General features: G+C 37.2%; 1 protein-coding gene and 1 pseudogene across 3 annotated transcripts in view; both read right to left on the reverse strand.

Annotated features, from left to right (window-relative positions):
- The window catches only part of FYB2 (FYN binding protein 2), a 104,642-nt gene that overhangs the window by 21,853 nt on the left and 67,939 nt on the right, over positions 1–14,850 (reverse strand). For all 3 annotated transcript variants that reach the window (XM_039887354.1, XM_039887343.1, XM_039887361.1), the window contains 5 exons: positions 14,552–14,583; positions 11,269–11,371; positions 9,486–9,642; positions 746–860; positions 597–637 (listed from right to left, as the gene is read on the reverse strand). In XM_039887354.1, the coding sequence (XP_039743288.1) occupies positions 597–637; positions 746–860; positions 9,486–9,642; positions 11,269–11,371; positions 14,552–14,583 (448 nt within the window). The remainder of the gene's footprint in view (positions 1–596; positions 638–745; positions 861–9,485; positions 9,643–11,268; positions 11,372–14,551; positions 14,584–14,850) is intronic.
- Positions 2,710–2,825, reverse strand: LOC120623022 (uncharacterized; annotated as a pseudogene).

The raw sequence follows: 14,850 nt of genomic DNA on the forward strand, positions 1-14,850 counted from the left end.
AGAAAATTCTAGCAAGAGGGAGTAGTATATACAAACATCCTGCAGTGGGAGCTTGGAAAGGGAGCTAAAAGTTCAGCATGACTGGATCTCAAACATAGAGTATAGAGAGTGAGAGAACAGGCCTCAGAGGCAGGTAGGGGCAAACCACTCAAGACCATTAGACCATATTAAGGTAGATTGTAAAAATATTGGGAAGCCATGAAAGTGTTTTAAGTAAAAACATTCCTATAATCAGTTCTGCGTTGTGAAGAGATCAGGAAGGAAGCAATTTCACAGTGATGTTGACTTTTTCTTTTTCCCCCACATGAGCACCATTACCAGCATCTTTACCTTCACAATTCTAAATGCATTTATCAGCACATATCTCAAACCACTTACTTCCCGTAGCTTATTACCACCCTGCCCAATTGGTATTATTAAAAATATATATAAATAAAAGACAGTTTTCATTTGAAAATTATGATTGTATTAACCAATGTTACCCCAATAAACTTAATTTAAAAAAATAAAAAAATAAAAGACAGTTTATCATAAATCAGCCACAGAGCACTCAGCAATTACTATTGGCAGTTTCAGAAATGTCTTCTTATACTTACCATTATCTGAGGCAAATGAGTTAGAGAAGTCTGACTTTGATCTGTGGGGAGAAAAGAAACAAACACCATTAACTTGTATTGCACCTTTAAAGTCTCACCACATTTATTTAAAGTCTCACCGCACTGCTGAAGGTCTGGAATGTACTTACCCCTGTCTCCTAGAGTACTCGACGTCATCGTACGTCTCCTCTGAGATGGAATTTGGCTTAAAGGCCCCTTGGCTTGGTGTTTCTTTAGTCACCTCCAAGGCCTCTGCATACCCAGCTGTAAGGAAAACAGAGAAACCCCTTGAAGAACAACTGCTATCATAAGTGCATTTACACCCCAGCAATGGAGGCAAAAATAGGAAACAGCAGGTTACATGTGCCAAAACTGGATTAGAATCTTAGTATGTATGATCCTTTGGCAAACCGTTTCCCCTTGCAGAGACCCTGTTATGATTCTCTGATGTTGGGATAATGATTAATAACAACTGCTCTTTAGGTGACTGTGTCAAGGACTTAATGCATTTTTATAAAGGGTGCTAGTTACCTAGTAAACCAGTAACTCCTCTGCTTTGACGGTTCTTCCTCTAACCCCAGCCCTCAAATGGTGAAGTCCTTCAGGGACTTCTCTATCTACGCCTAGATGGCCTAGTTTTGTGCATTTCTTTCCTTAAAGTACAATTTCTTAGAAAAATTGATCGAACACATGTCAACATTCAATATTCATTGATGTTGGAATAAGCCAGAAGACGGTTTGCCAGGTTGTAAAATGTATTGGGATTGTTTGCACAAGTAGCTAGTTAAATGCAGGTGCTGGATTATTTCACAGAGCTGATAATTTTGTCATTACCATAAAACTGCCAGCTTTTTATCAGTTGGCATAGATTAATATTTAGAATATGGGTGATTCAGATCCATTTTCAAACATGAACTGTTAATCAGAAATAAGTAGTAATACATCTGTGAAATAAACAATAAGCAAATTGAGTTGTGCCTATTAACTAGGAACCGACCAACAAGATTTCATCCTCTGACAAGAAGTCAGTTAGCATATAGGCTCCAGACTGTCTCAATGGATGTCAGCTCCCAGAGGCATAGGGTTCTGCTTTTTCTTAAGGAGTTATCAGTAAATTTCTTCAAAACAAAACAAAGATGCTAAACACACAGGTGCTTAATTCTTAGTTTAGGACAATTTTTTTACTTACTCTTTTTGGCTGAGGCAAATGTAAAAATTCGTAACTTCATTTTAAAAACGCATAGACAATGCCCACATTTACAGCTCTTGGACATCTCTGGTGAATTCTAGACACTCCATCGGCTTCATACCATTTCCATTGGTTGTCTAAATATATTACATTCCAAACCAAACTCTCAGTTTCTCCGTGAATTTGCTCTTCCTGAAGTCTGACCCAATTCAATAAAAAGTTGCAACTCCACCCTTTCAGTTGATTCGTACAAAACCTTGAAGACAACCTTGCCTCCTTTCTCATTTCCCACCTCCAGTCTTTCATGTCACATCTTGAATCCAAAGACATCTCAGCAACTCTAGTACAATACCCTCCTCTAAGCTATCACGATCTCTCACCTAAATTCCTGCGACAAACTTACCAGGCCTCCTAATTTACCTTTCTGTATTCTGTTTTCAAGACAGCAGCCAGAATAATTCTGTAAAATACAAGTAGAATCATTCTGTTCTTTACTTAAAACCTTACATTGGCTTTTAAAATCTCATTTTGTGTAAATGCCAAAGTTCTTGAGATGGTCTGAAAAAGCCCCTACACTCTCTGGCTCTTTAATATCTCTGCCCTCATTTCCTACTATACTCTGTCAGACAGACACACTGCTCCAGTCACTCTGGACTCCCTGCTATTAACACCAATACAGCCAGTAGGTGCCTGCCTCAGGATATTTGTACTTCTTTCCCCTTCTCACCAGGACATTCTTACCCTAGATCCATATGACTCGCTTCCTCATCCACTTGAGGTCTTTGAGGACATCCATGAGCTATTTATTTATTTATTATTATTTATTATTTATTTATTTGGTGAGGCAACCCTTGGTTGACCTTACAGATTGCAAAGAACTTGTCAGCTTACAATCCCTTATTTTTCATTTTTTTTTTTTTTTTTTATCTACAGCACCTGGTTTTCCTAGGTCTCCCATCCACGTACTAACCAGGCCTAACCCTGCTTAGCTTCTGAGATCAGACGAGATCAGGTTTGTTCAGGATGGCATGGCTGTAGATCATCTATGAGCACTTTAAAATTACAACTTCCACTACTTCCACCTGCTTCCCTAATTCTCTTTCCTTGCTTTATTATTTTTTCCCATAACATTTACTACCACTCCACACAGATATTTTACTATTGATATATTTATTATCTGTCTCTTCTGATCAGAATGCAACCTTCCTGAAGACAGGAGGTTTTGTCTCTTTTGTGTACTGCTATACCCTTAGCACCAAGAACAATGCTGGGCACATAAAAGGCACTCAAATATTTTTTTCCCTAATTTTCTTCAAATTTTTAAAACAATTTTTTATTTTTCAATTACAGTTGACATACAATATTATATCAATTTCAGGTGTGCAACATAGTAATTAGACATTTATATAACTCACAAAGTTATCACCTTGATAAATCTAGTACTCTTTGACACCCTAGTTATTACAATATTATTGACTATATTTCTTATGCTATCTTTATATCTCTATGACTATTTTGTAACTATCAATTTGTATTTCTTAATCACTTTCCCCTTTTTACTTCTCCTCCTGACCTCCCTTCCCATCTGGCAACCATAAAAATGTTGTCTGTATCTATGCGTTTGTTTCTGTTTTGTTTGTTCATTTTGTTTTTTAGATTCCACATATAAGTGAAATCATATGGTATTTGTTTTTTTCTGATTTATTTCATTCAGCATAATACCATCTAGGTCCATTCATGTTGGTGCAGATGGCAAGATTTTATTCTTTTTTATGGCTGAGTAATAGTCCATTGTATATATGTACAACTTTTTTATCCATTCATCTATTGATAAACACTTAGGTTGCTTCCATATCTTGGCTATTGAAAATAATGCTGCAATGAACATTTGAATTTGAGCGCATACGTCTTTTTGAATTAGTGTTTTGGGTTTCTTGGATAAACACTCAGAAATGGAATTACTGGGTCCTTTTTTGTCTCATTATAGCCTTTGTTTTAAAGTCTGTTTTGTCCGAGATAAGTATTGCTACCCCAGCTTCTTTTTTCATCTCTTTAATTTCAGTCTGTGTGTTTTTCCATCTGAAATGAATCTCTTGTAGGTAGCATATGTAAGGGTCTTATTTTCTTATCCATTCAACCATACTATGTCTTTTTATTTGAGCATTTAATCCATTTACATTTAAAATAATTATCGATATGTAGTTATTGACATTTTATTATTCATGTTTTTTATCTTTTTTTTTCCTTAGTCTTAAAGAAGTCTTTTTAACATTTCTTGTAATACTAGTTTGGTGGTGAACTTTTTCAGCTTTTTCTTGTCTGGGATATTTTTAAATATTGAATAATTTGAATGCATATATCTTCTAACGAGAATCTCATGTATTACACTTATAGTTTATCAGTATTTTAAAATTTATATCTACTCTCTTATTACATACTTTTATTATTTATTCCATTTTCTTCCCCTCGTCTTCCTCTTTCTTGATTGAGATTTCTTCATTCTTTTTTATTTGCAAGGTATGTATGCAATGTCTATCTTTTTTTACAGTTACCCTACTATGTTTTAAAATCGTAAGAGTACAGATTAATGAATTTTCCCAAATCAAACATAATCATGTACACAGCACATAGATTGAAAAATATAATCTTGCCTGTGTCTTAGACTGCCCCTCTCATGCTCTCTTCTGGTCACTGTTCCTTCACCTAAGGATAACAACTCCCTTACCTTCTAATACCAGAGGTAAATCCTGCATATTTTTGAACTTTATGTGAACTAAATCATTTAGAATGTGCTCTTTAGTGCCGCTTACTTTTTATGTTTGTGCTATACATTCATATTGCTGTATATAGTTGTAATTTGTTCATTCCCATAACTATGCCATTGTGTGAATATATTGCAATTTATTCTACTTTTGATGGACATTTGGACAGTTTCTAGTTTGAGGCTATTATAAAGAAAAGTTCTGTTATGAACATATTGCATGTGTCTTGGTAAATTGAAGTACACATTTCTACTGGGTATAAGAATAGGCATGGAATTGCTTGGACACAGGATATATATGTGTTGGGATTTAATTGATACAGCTAAACATTTTTCAAAGCGATTATCCCAATTTGCAATCCTAGCAGTGTAGAAGAGTTGTTCCATAACTTCACTAACACTTGATATATTTAGTCTTTTTAAATTTTAGCCATTTTGTTGGTCATATAGTGTTACTGCATTTTAGGTTCATTTGCATTTCCCTGAGACTTAATGAAGTTGGTCAGTGTATTTCCCTTTTGGATTTCCTCTTTGGTGAAATGTCTGTTTAAAAATTTTCCCACTTTCTCTAAATGTTTTTTTTTTTCCTGATTGATTTCTATTTTATATATTCTGGATAGAAGGATGTTTATAGAAATATAAAATATTTCTGTTTCATATTTTCTAGATACAAGGATGTTTATAGAACTCACGTATTTCATATATGAGTCCTTTGTCAAATATATAAATATATCTCAAATATCTTCTCCCACTCTGTGACTTGCTTTTTCACACTTTGGTATCTTTTAAGGAGTATATTCTAGCTATTCTTTTAATTAATATTGAATTAATATAGCTATTGTCAATTAAAAACCTTAGAATGCTTTAACTTTGATCATCTTCCCAATGCATATGCCATTAATATTCAATATTTTAGTTCTCTTTGCCCTAATTTGACACTATTATTATTTTATTTAGTTAATATTTTAGTTCAGTTTTCTTTCTTGCATCTAGAATTCTCTGTGTGGGATTATTTTTCTTCTGCCTGAAGTACACACTTCAGAATTTCCTTTAGAAAGTTTTATTTGGTCATTAAAATATCTGTTACTATTGTTCTGGAAATATTGTATTTTTTTTCCTTCATTCTTGATGGACATTTTTACTAGTTATAAAATTCTAGGTAGATATTTAATATATTTTCAGCAGCATTGTATTCTAAACATACATTCTTGTTTTTGAGAACTCAGCAGTCAGCCTACTTAATTCTTTGTAGGTAATTGGTCTTTTCCTTTTTCTGCTTTTATGATATTTTAAGATAGTCTCTTATTTTTCAATGTTCTTCAGTTTCTCTACGATATGACTAGGTATGGCTTTTTTACTTTTCCTGCTTGAGATTATTAGTGCTCATGAATCTGCGAATTGATATCTTTCTACAATTCTGGAAAATTATCTAATACTATCTCTTTTACCTATTATTTCCTCTTCTCCACTCTTCCTAGTGTCCTTTTGTGAAACTCTGACTTGATGATTTTAAGACTTCTCATTCTATCCTGCATGAAACTTACCTTTTTGTTCTTTTCAGTCCTTTCCTCTGTGGTATAAATTTTGGATAATCTCTTTAGATTTATCTTCTAGTACATTGCTTCCTCAGAATCTGATGTATAATTCACCTATTGCATTTCTATATCAATTTATTGATTATTTTCTCTTTAAAATCTGTTTTATTTTTAAAATATTAAATATAGTTATGCTTTGTGTCTTATAATGCTAATATCTGTAGTATCTTGCAGGCTGGTTTCTGTTGTCTGTCATTCTGCTGGTTTTCACTCAATGTGACTTGTTTACTTGTGTGTTTCATTATATTTTGTCTACGAACTGTTGTTTTTAAAAATCATTTTGTGGGAATTATTTGAAACCTGGGACAAAGGAGGTTCCATCAAAGAGGATTTATGTTTGCTTCTACTGGTTGTCTGGCAGGGCTACCAAGCTAATACAACTTTAGATTCAACCGAGTTTCTTTTGGACCACACAGTGTGAATTTGAACTGCAGGTGCACATGACGATCAGCTTATAATAACAGGTTTTTTTTTTTCCTTCATGTAGCACCTGGGTCAAAGTGGGCCAATTTCCTTCTGCTCAGTGAGTTTTATATATTGCTAATTTTTTTAGAAGCAGTTTTTTAGAATTTCTTTTCAAAGAAGCAATCCTTTTATTTTTTCAAAAGAGGCCTACTTGAATAGGAGAATAGAAAAACACTCACTTGTATTTTTTTCTCAAAACTTTCCTATTTTCATACACACTCTCAACTAAGCATTTTATGCTACTCATCATAAGTATTACAAAGACTTATTAATGGATTCAGCAACTCCCTTTGTGCTTTAGCGGTATGTACGGATTACTCAGAATAATCTTCTTCAGGCTGTTTTTATCATGGTATAATCCCCAAATCTATAGTGACTCTTCATGGACATTACATAATTGCATGGAAATGGCTTTCAGCCCCATATTCAGGGCTTTCCTGTAACTCTTCTATTCACTTCAATTTTTCCACCCCCCGCCCTTTTTTTTCCTACACTAAATAATTCTGTCTACTTCTCCTCTTAAGGCATGGTTTTTAAATTAATGCTACCTCTGTGCTTTCTTATTTACCTCATCAGAAATGTCTTTTTTCCTCTGTGTCTTTTTAAATTAAAAATTTTTTATTGTGGCAATAATGCATGAGAGCATTATTATTTTTTATTTATAAATCTTCACTAATTTATAAATATGCAATACAGTGTTGTAAACTATAGGCACGGTCTTGTTTATTCTGAAAGTGTGAATGTAACCCTTTGGGGTCCCAACTTTATACAGGAGTCTCCTATTATAAACTCCCTTTGGGCAGGCCCTGGGATAGAGCCCCTGTACTCTGCATGCAGTCAAAATAGGAACTCAAGGGAGTCAGAGCTCAGTAAAAACCCTCAGGGCAAAAGTGGCATTGGCACTCACTCACTTCCCAGGACTCTTGTTTACTGCAGGTATACAGACGCTTTCTATTTGTACCGGTTCTGATACTTCTATAAATTAAAAAATAATTATTCTTCACTTTGTTTCTGTTGGAAGAAGCATTCGGATTTTCTAATCCACTTTACTCTCAGAAGCTGAAGTTTGATTTATTCTTTCATTCTTTTACTCACCAAAGTTTTCTTGGTAGAGGAAGTGTGCCAGACACTGTGCCAGGTAACAGAAATACAAAGCATTGTACCAAATGGTCACTAATCTCAAGGTGCTCACAGTATATATACCATGAGAGACAAATATGTACACAAAGAATTATAATGTCAGGCATGCTGTAAGTTTTCAGAAATGAAAATAGATGAAGAGAACTAACAGTTATTTAGCACACGAACCATACACTTTATATGCAGCGATAAACAGCATTGGGGAATAAGTATAGTATCTTCATTTGCATGTGAAAGTAAATAAATTTTCCAAGGTTACAGGATTAGTTATAGTGGTCCTGGGTCCCAGAAAAGCTCAACTCTAAGGCCTAAAATGGAAACATGATCATTCAGTTGCTGCTTACATGAAAATAGAGAGGTGTAAGGAACTGGGATCCCTGAAGAGTGGGAAAGAGGAGGATGGATTGAGGTCAGGGAAGCCTCAAAAGAAGTAACTTTTAAGATGGATCTTAAAGGATTAATAGGACGTCAGTAGGTAGAGAATGAGCATAAAGGCATTTCAGACAGAGGAAAGACATCAGGAGAATTACAGGAACATCTAAATATGCCAGTAACTGAAAATAGAGCAGAGAGTGTGCAAGGAAGGAGTTGTGTGGCAGGGATGAGGCCAACTAGTCTGGAGGCAGATTTTAAGGGGTCTTGAGTCCATCTTGTGATCATTACAAATTTACTCTTCCTATAACTCTGATTATAACCCTTTAGGAAATGGCAGTGGTTTGCTGTGGCTATTGGGCTGGAGTGGACATCTGTTTTCTTTGTCTACCCAGTGTCTACTTCTTTTCCCCCCTCCTAAAAACAGGTCTTATTTTCCTTGGGAAATCTTTCAATCTGATGTTGTATAGTTTCGGCAGAACTGACTCTACCTTCAGCTCTATAGGTGAGTTAATGACCCAGGCTAGGTCAATCATAGCATCATAGCCTGCATTCATAATGGCTGTTTCAGGGATGGCATGTGACCCGATCAGAGCCAAAGACTCAGATCTGTGCCTTATAACTGTTGAGAAGAGAGTGATTTCTAGTTTTCCTCTCAGGTTTCTAAGAAGACAGGGTCTAAGCCTGTCACTGCTAGATGCTGTCTGAAAATGGAGATAAGCCAGAGGCTGAGCAAAGCCAAGAGTAGAAAAAGTAATACTGAGTCCTTGTGATGTGGTTTTGTCCCCGGATCCAGCCATGCCCATACTTTCTGCTAGATGAGCCACCTTTTCTTTTTTTGCTTAAGACAATATGATTTGATTACTGTTACTTGCAATCAAGAATCTTGACTAACATGAGCGTAAAATGCGACCTGAATAAAGTTAACTAATGTTATGGCACTATATCATCAGTGTGTCAGTTACTTGGGCCTACAAAAAAACAACAGGAGCTAGTAGATATAAAAAGAAAGGAACAAACATTTGCCGAATACCAATTAATTGTGACATACTGTCAGATTTTGTGTTCATAGAACCCCCGTGAGGTCCATATTACGATCCCTTTTTATAAATGAAGAAATTGAGCTACAGGAATATGAACTTACTTACCACATAGCTAGTAAGTATTAGAATCCAGATTGAACTCAGGTCTTTCGCTTCTAAATCCAGCCCTCTTTCCACTACTGCAGAGGTGCCTCATTAGGGCAAGTTACTTGGTTCATAACAAACGTTCAATAAATATTTATAAAATAAATTAAAATCTTGGTCATGCGCAGCTTTAAAATAACTTGGTAGTGGTGAAGAGAACCGGGAAGAAATGTGACTTACATTTTCCTTGGAAATGCCTGGCCAGCTTTGGGTCTTCAGGGCAGGCCTTTGTCTGGATGTCAATCACAGTGTCCTGCTTCCTGGCCAGTGTGCTATCCCTACTTCCATGGCCTTTCGTCATCTGGATTTTTCCAGGTGTCCCTTTGTAGGCACCTACCTAAACACATGCAACAGGGAGAATACTTCAGGGCTGTGATGTATCCGTTTAGTTCTTTGCTTACTTATGCCATTCTTTATTTATTCATCCCTCACAGATAACAATTATTTATTGTTTTATTTAACACTGTGTCACTAGACCCTAAGTTTCATGAGGATGCATACCACCATCCTTCGTTTACCTCTGAACGGCCAATGAATGCCTGGCACAGAGGCAGACCCACAGGAAACAGGATACAATGGAGCACTGACTATAGGGTAGGCTCTTTATATATTCTCTCTCTTAATTTTCATGACATTTCATTAGGAAAATATTAGTCCTCTTGATAAAAAGTTTTATCAAGTTAAATAACTAGTCTCTGATCTCACAGCTAGAAAAACACTGGATTAGGTATCTACTAACAGTTTATATTTGAACCCAAAGAGCACTACCCAGCTAGATGACTTACCACATTTACATAATACATTTCGAGTAACTTCTAACAATATTCAAAGCTCAAATCCACTCCATGAAAGTGGGAATATGTCATTCTGGCGGTAGCTGGACCCCATACCTTGCCCTTGTCATGTGGCCAACACTGAAAAAGGGCATATCCTGCGTTTTCCCTTTATGGTCAGTATCCTTAATCGTGCTCCTCCACTGCCTTCCTCGTACATTCCTGATTAACCCTTTCTGATCTCTGGGCTCATCACCCATTTATGGCTTTGCCCCTGCCCTCTGGCCTTGACACGCAGTGCTGCTTACCTGGCTCTGGTCCCTGTCTTTCATGATTAGTGAATTATGCTGCTTTGTGATACTCTGTAAATATCCATCCTGGTCCAGCCTGGCCTCTGGGCCTACAAACCAGTTCAGAACCACACCACCACCAAGGCATTTGATTTACCCAAGCCCTGCAGATGGAACTGGAACAATTTGCTATCATAAGGTATCTAAACAGGTAGATTGTACAGGTATCTAGAATGTTTTCAGCATGGTAGTAGCCCTGGCGGAAACTACTTTTTAAGCCTCTGACCACACTAACTGTTTTATAGGGGATAGTGTCAACTAGATATAGATATATATATAAGTATTTACTATTAATAAATAATATTAATCAATTACTTAATAGACAATAATACATTTTATTTTTATGGTAGTTTGTGGCTTACAAAGCACTATAATATACATTATTTCATTTTATCATCATGATTGAGGATAGGAATGGGGATGGTAATTGGGTGGGGATTATTTATTCTCATTTTATAGATAAGATGACCTAGTGCAGAGACTAAGTCACTCTTCTAAACAGGGCCTTAGAGTACAAAACCTAAGGAGGCCCTCGCTCCAGCATTGTGCAGATCCAGGGGAGGTACCTGAGTGTCTTAATATTTTGCCCTCTGGGTGCCTTGCTGAACTCACACTAGTCCCAGCTCTGCTTCTAAGATCTGCTTCACAGCTAAGGCCAGAGCTCGGAGTTACTGTCACGTTCATGTCTTTGATAAAATGCCCTCGAAAACCCACTGCATCTTCTTGACTCTGTTTCTTTGGGGAGCTGCACATCTCAGCCTCTAAAAAGTCATCCCATTAGGATGATCCTACACATGGCTGAACTGTACCGTTTGGTCTGGAACCCAAGAACACAGATACCTTGAAAAGATGGTTCGAGTGTGGATCCTTTGCTGTTTTTTGAGGTTCTAATCCAGATGGCTCTTTTTCCTTCATTGTTTTATCTTCATCTTCATGTTTAGGGCTTAAATGTGAAGAAATACCAAGAAAAAAAGTAAAGTTTAGAGTATATGATAATGCACCACTTGATTCTAAATGAGATAAATCAGAAAATTGCTTTAAACAGACGTCCTTCGTTTTTGTCGTTTTTAAGATACAGGGAACCAGGATCGGGCCAGCCACATCCCTCTGCTCCATCCCTGTACTTTTGCTCTACTCGAGACTCATAATTCCCCAAAGCTACCATGCTACTTGACACAACTTGCCCCTTTGTTTCCTTTGTCAGACATGCCTTCACATCTTACATTGCTGGAAAACACGACACCCTTATCAATTTGTCTAAATGTCTTCCCTCTGAGAATCTTGCCATAAGTCTCTCAAGCAGTCATACCTTCTTATCTCCTCCCCCAACACTTTGTCCCTTTATCTTGTATTATAATGTACTATGTATGGATCTGTCTCCAGTACTTCTACTTTGCCTTGTCGACTAACTAAAAATCAAGTTATAAAGAGGCAGAACTCTTATTCACACACATATCCCCAGCACTATGCTGTGTAATTCATGGTAGCGTAGCGTTGCACCTGGCGCAGAGTGTTCCCTAATGAAATAAATGACTGCCATGCACCAGTATGTAGACCACAGCTGCAGTGGAGACGTATAAGAGAGTCAAGGTGGAGGGTCTGATGAAAAGACTGAGGACCAAGGACAGAATTCTGGGGAACATCAATAACCACGTAAGAACTTCTGCTTCTGGCGTTATAGCGAACTAGATAGTTCTATAACCATGCTTCTATGGGAGGCAGAGAAAGAAGAGCCCTCAAAGAGAATAAGCTGTGGTCATGAAGGAAGGAGAAACACCAGGAGAGTGCTGTTCTGAAAGACAACGGAAAGAGTCTTGAGGATTTTCATTCATTCATCTAATTACCGGGCACTCTTGTTCGCCATTAAGGCCATTTATTAGTTTTTTTGTGATGAACAGGGGCTGTAAAATGAGAGCTGGGTTCTAATCCCCACTATACCTCTTCCTAAACGTTTAAGATTAACCTTTCTGAAAAATCACATTTCCTCATCTATAAATGAAAGGTCACCATGCCAGACTCCATGGTTGCCATGAGAATGAAATGTGATAAAAATGTTGAAAGCCTAGCATCGTTTACAGCATGTAATGGACCCTTAATAATTGCTGGTGTCCCTTTCCTCATCAACACATTTGCTGAGTTAGAATTGCTCGATAATTTTTGTTCCATTGCACATTTCTGGTATTTCTCCTAAAGCTTTTACCTGCCTTGCTCGTATACATGTCCCCTGTAATCCATCTTCCCATCCTGCAGGCCTTGTCCAGTAGTTTCTACATAGTTGAATCTTCATAAATAACTCTCAAATTTAATATTATGAATTGTAGGAATACTACTGTAGAGGAGAGAGGTATAATATCTCTGCTTTGAAACTATTTTGTGGTTTCCCCTGACCTAAAAGATAAAGTCTAAATTTGTGTCATCCAGTACAGTGGCCACTGTCCACAAGTGGCTATTAAACACTTGAAATGTGTCTAGTCTTGATTGACCCGTAAGTGTAAAATGCATTTGGATTTTGAAGACTTGGTATGAAAAAAGAATATAAACACCTCAGTAATAGTTTTTATAATGATTACACATTGAAATATAACATTTTGGATAAATTGGATAAATACATTATTAAAATTAATTTCAGGCTGTTTCTTTTTACCTTTTAAAATATGGCTAGGAGAAAAATTAAATGATGTGGTTTTCACATATTTCTATTGGACAGGGCTATCTAAATGATGAATTAGGGAGCTAGGCTCCCCTGGAACCATGTCTGCGTACTTCTCCAGCTTTATTCCTGCTATACTTTATGCTCAAGCAGTATCAGACTGTGGATTCCTCTAATGGCCTCACTTTTTAATATTCTATGTCTTTTCTTAGGCTTTTCCTTAAGCCTGGGACCTACATTCTGCCATCTTCACCTGGCCAATTCCTACATGTCTTTTAAGATTCACCTCAGTTGTCACTCTTCAAGGAAGCATGCCTGGAGCCTCATCTCTGTGTTTTTATGATTTCCATATCAGTGATTACATTATATTGTAATTTCCCCCAACCAGACTTCACTCCCATCTTGAACCAAAGTTAGGAAATATATTCTATTCATTTTTTGTATCTCAGAATCTAGTAGTGTCTGAACAGAGTAAAAGCTCAATAAATGTTGAACCAATTAACCATTTGACATGTGCCTACCATGTGCCCAGCACTGTGATAGATGCTAAAGGATAATTATGGGGCTCATGAACTGAGTCAGGCAAGAACTCAAGGAGAGAGACAAAGCTGAAGCAGGATTCTCTCCATGACCCAGCACCTCTGTTTTTGGCATCAGCCAGAAAATTTTAATATTTGCTTCTCAGAGTTTAACAACCATGTTTATTTTAATACATTAAAAATAACTCCAGTTGGAGGGTAATAGATGCCAACTCTAAGGAGGCCCTGCTCTGTATCAGGAAGTATGAGAGGTATCAGGAAAACATGGGCCCTGCTCACGAACAAGAGGGTGGGGAAGAGAGTAAGATGAACTCATTAGCAAACATGACATACAGTGAGTCACATTAGTACAAACGTGTACCTTACAGTGGTACCACAGGGAAAGACTTGTTGGTTACTTCTCACTGAAGGAGGGGAGTCAAGGAAGGCTTCTTATAAGAGGGGATGTTTGATGGTCAGTAGGAGTTTACCAGATCAGTAAGTTGGGGTGAGTTAATGAATTAAATTGGCGAAGACAAAGAGATTTGAAACAGCATAGTGTGTTAGGGAAATTGTAAGTTCTTGGGGATTCATGTAATTGTTATATGCTTGTTGGATTGTGTGACTCTCCATCTAATCCAGGGGAGCCCCTGGGGTAGTGCTTAGACCACTATCACTACAACAGATGCAGTAGCTAGCAAATGACTTGCACATGCTAGGGATTCAGTGTTTGCTGAGTGAGAGCAGTGTGGGCTGGAACATGGTGAAAGGGTCAGGATCCCTGAGCACCTTCTCTGCACTAGGCACCTTGCAAGGCCCTGGGTTGGTGGGGAGTGGGGTGCAGCCAAACCAGGTCAGGCACTGGAATCATAGGTGGCCCATCCAGGAAAAGTAGCTCAGTTGTCAAAGGGGCAGTGGCTGGATTAATGCTTTTCTTTTGCAAGATAAAACTCACCTAAGTTCTTGATGGAGAAAATTCTTCCAAGGCTGAAAGTAAAGATGAAAATGGTCAGTTTCATAAATCTACCCTTATCAACTAGGTCTCTGGTCACAAATCATTAGAAACTAGAGCAGAAGGTGAGATGGGTGGTCTCAGTACAGAGCAAAGGTAGAGACCGACAACAGAAAGTTCCATGAACTGTCGCCAGTAGAGCTTGTTTTCGGTCAATCTGAAAACTAAAGCATTTTTGAAATTACAGTGTATGCTAGAGGTAATGTATAACTTAGAAAAATCAATTATTTTCTGGGAATGCA

The sequence above is a fragment of the Pteropus medius genome, unplaced genomic scaffold (genome assembly GCF_902729225.1).
Source record: "Pteropus medius unplaced genomic scaffold, Ma_sr-lr_union100, whole genome shotgun sequence".
Taxonomy (NCBI): domain Eukaryota; kingdom Metazoa; phylum Chordata; class Mammalia; order Chiroptera; family Pteropodidae; genus Pteropus; species Pteropus medius.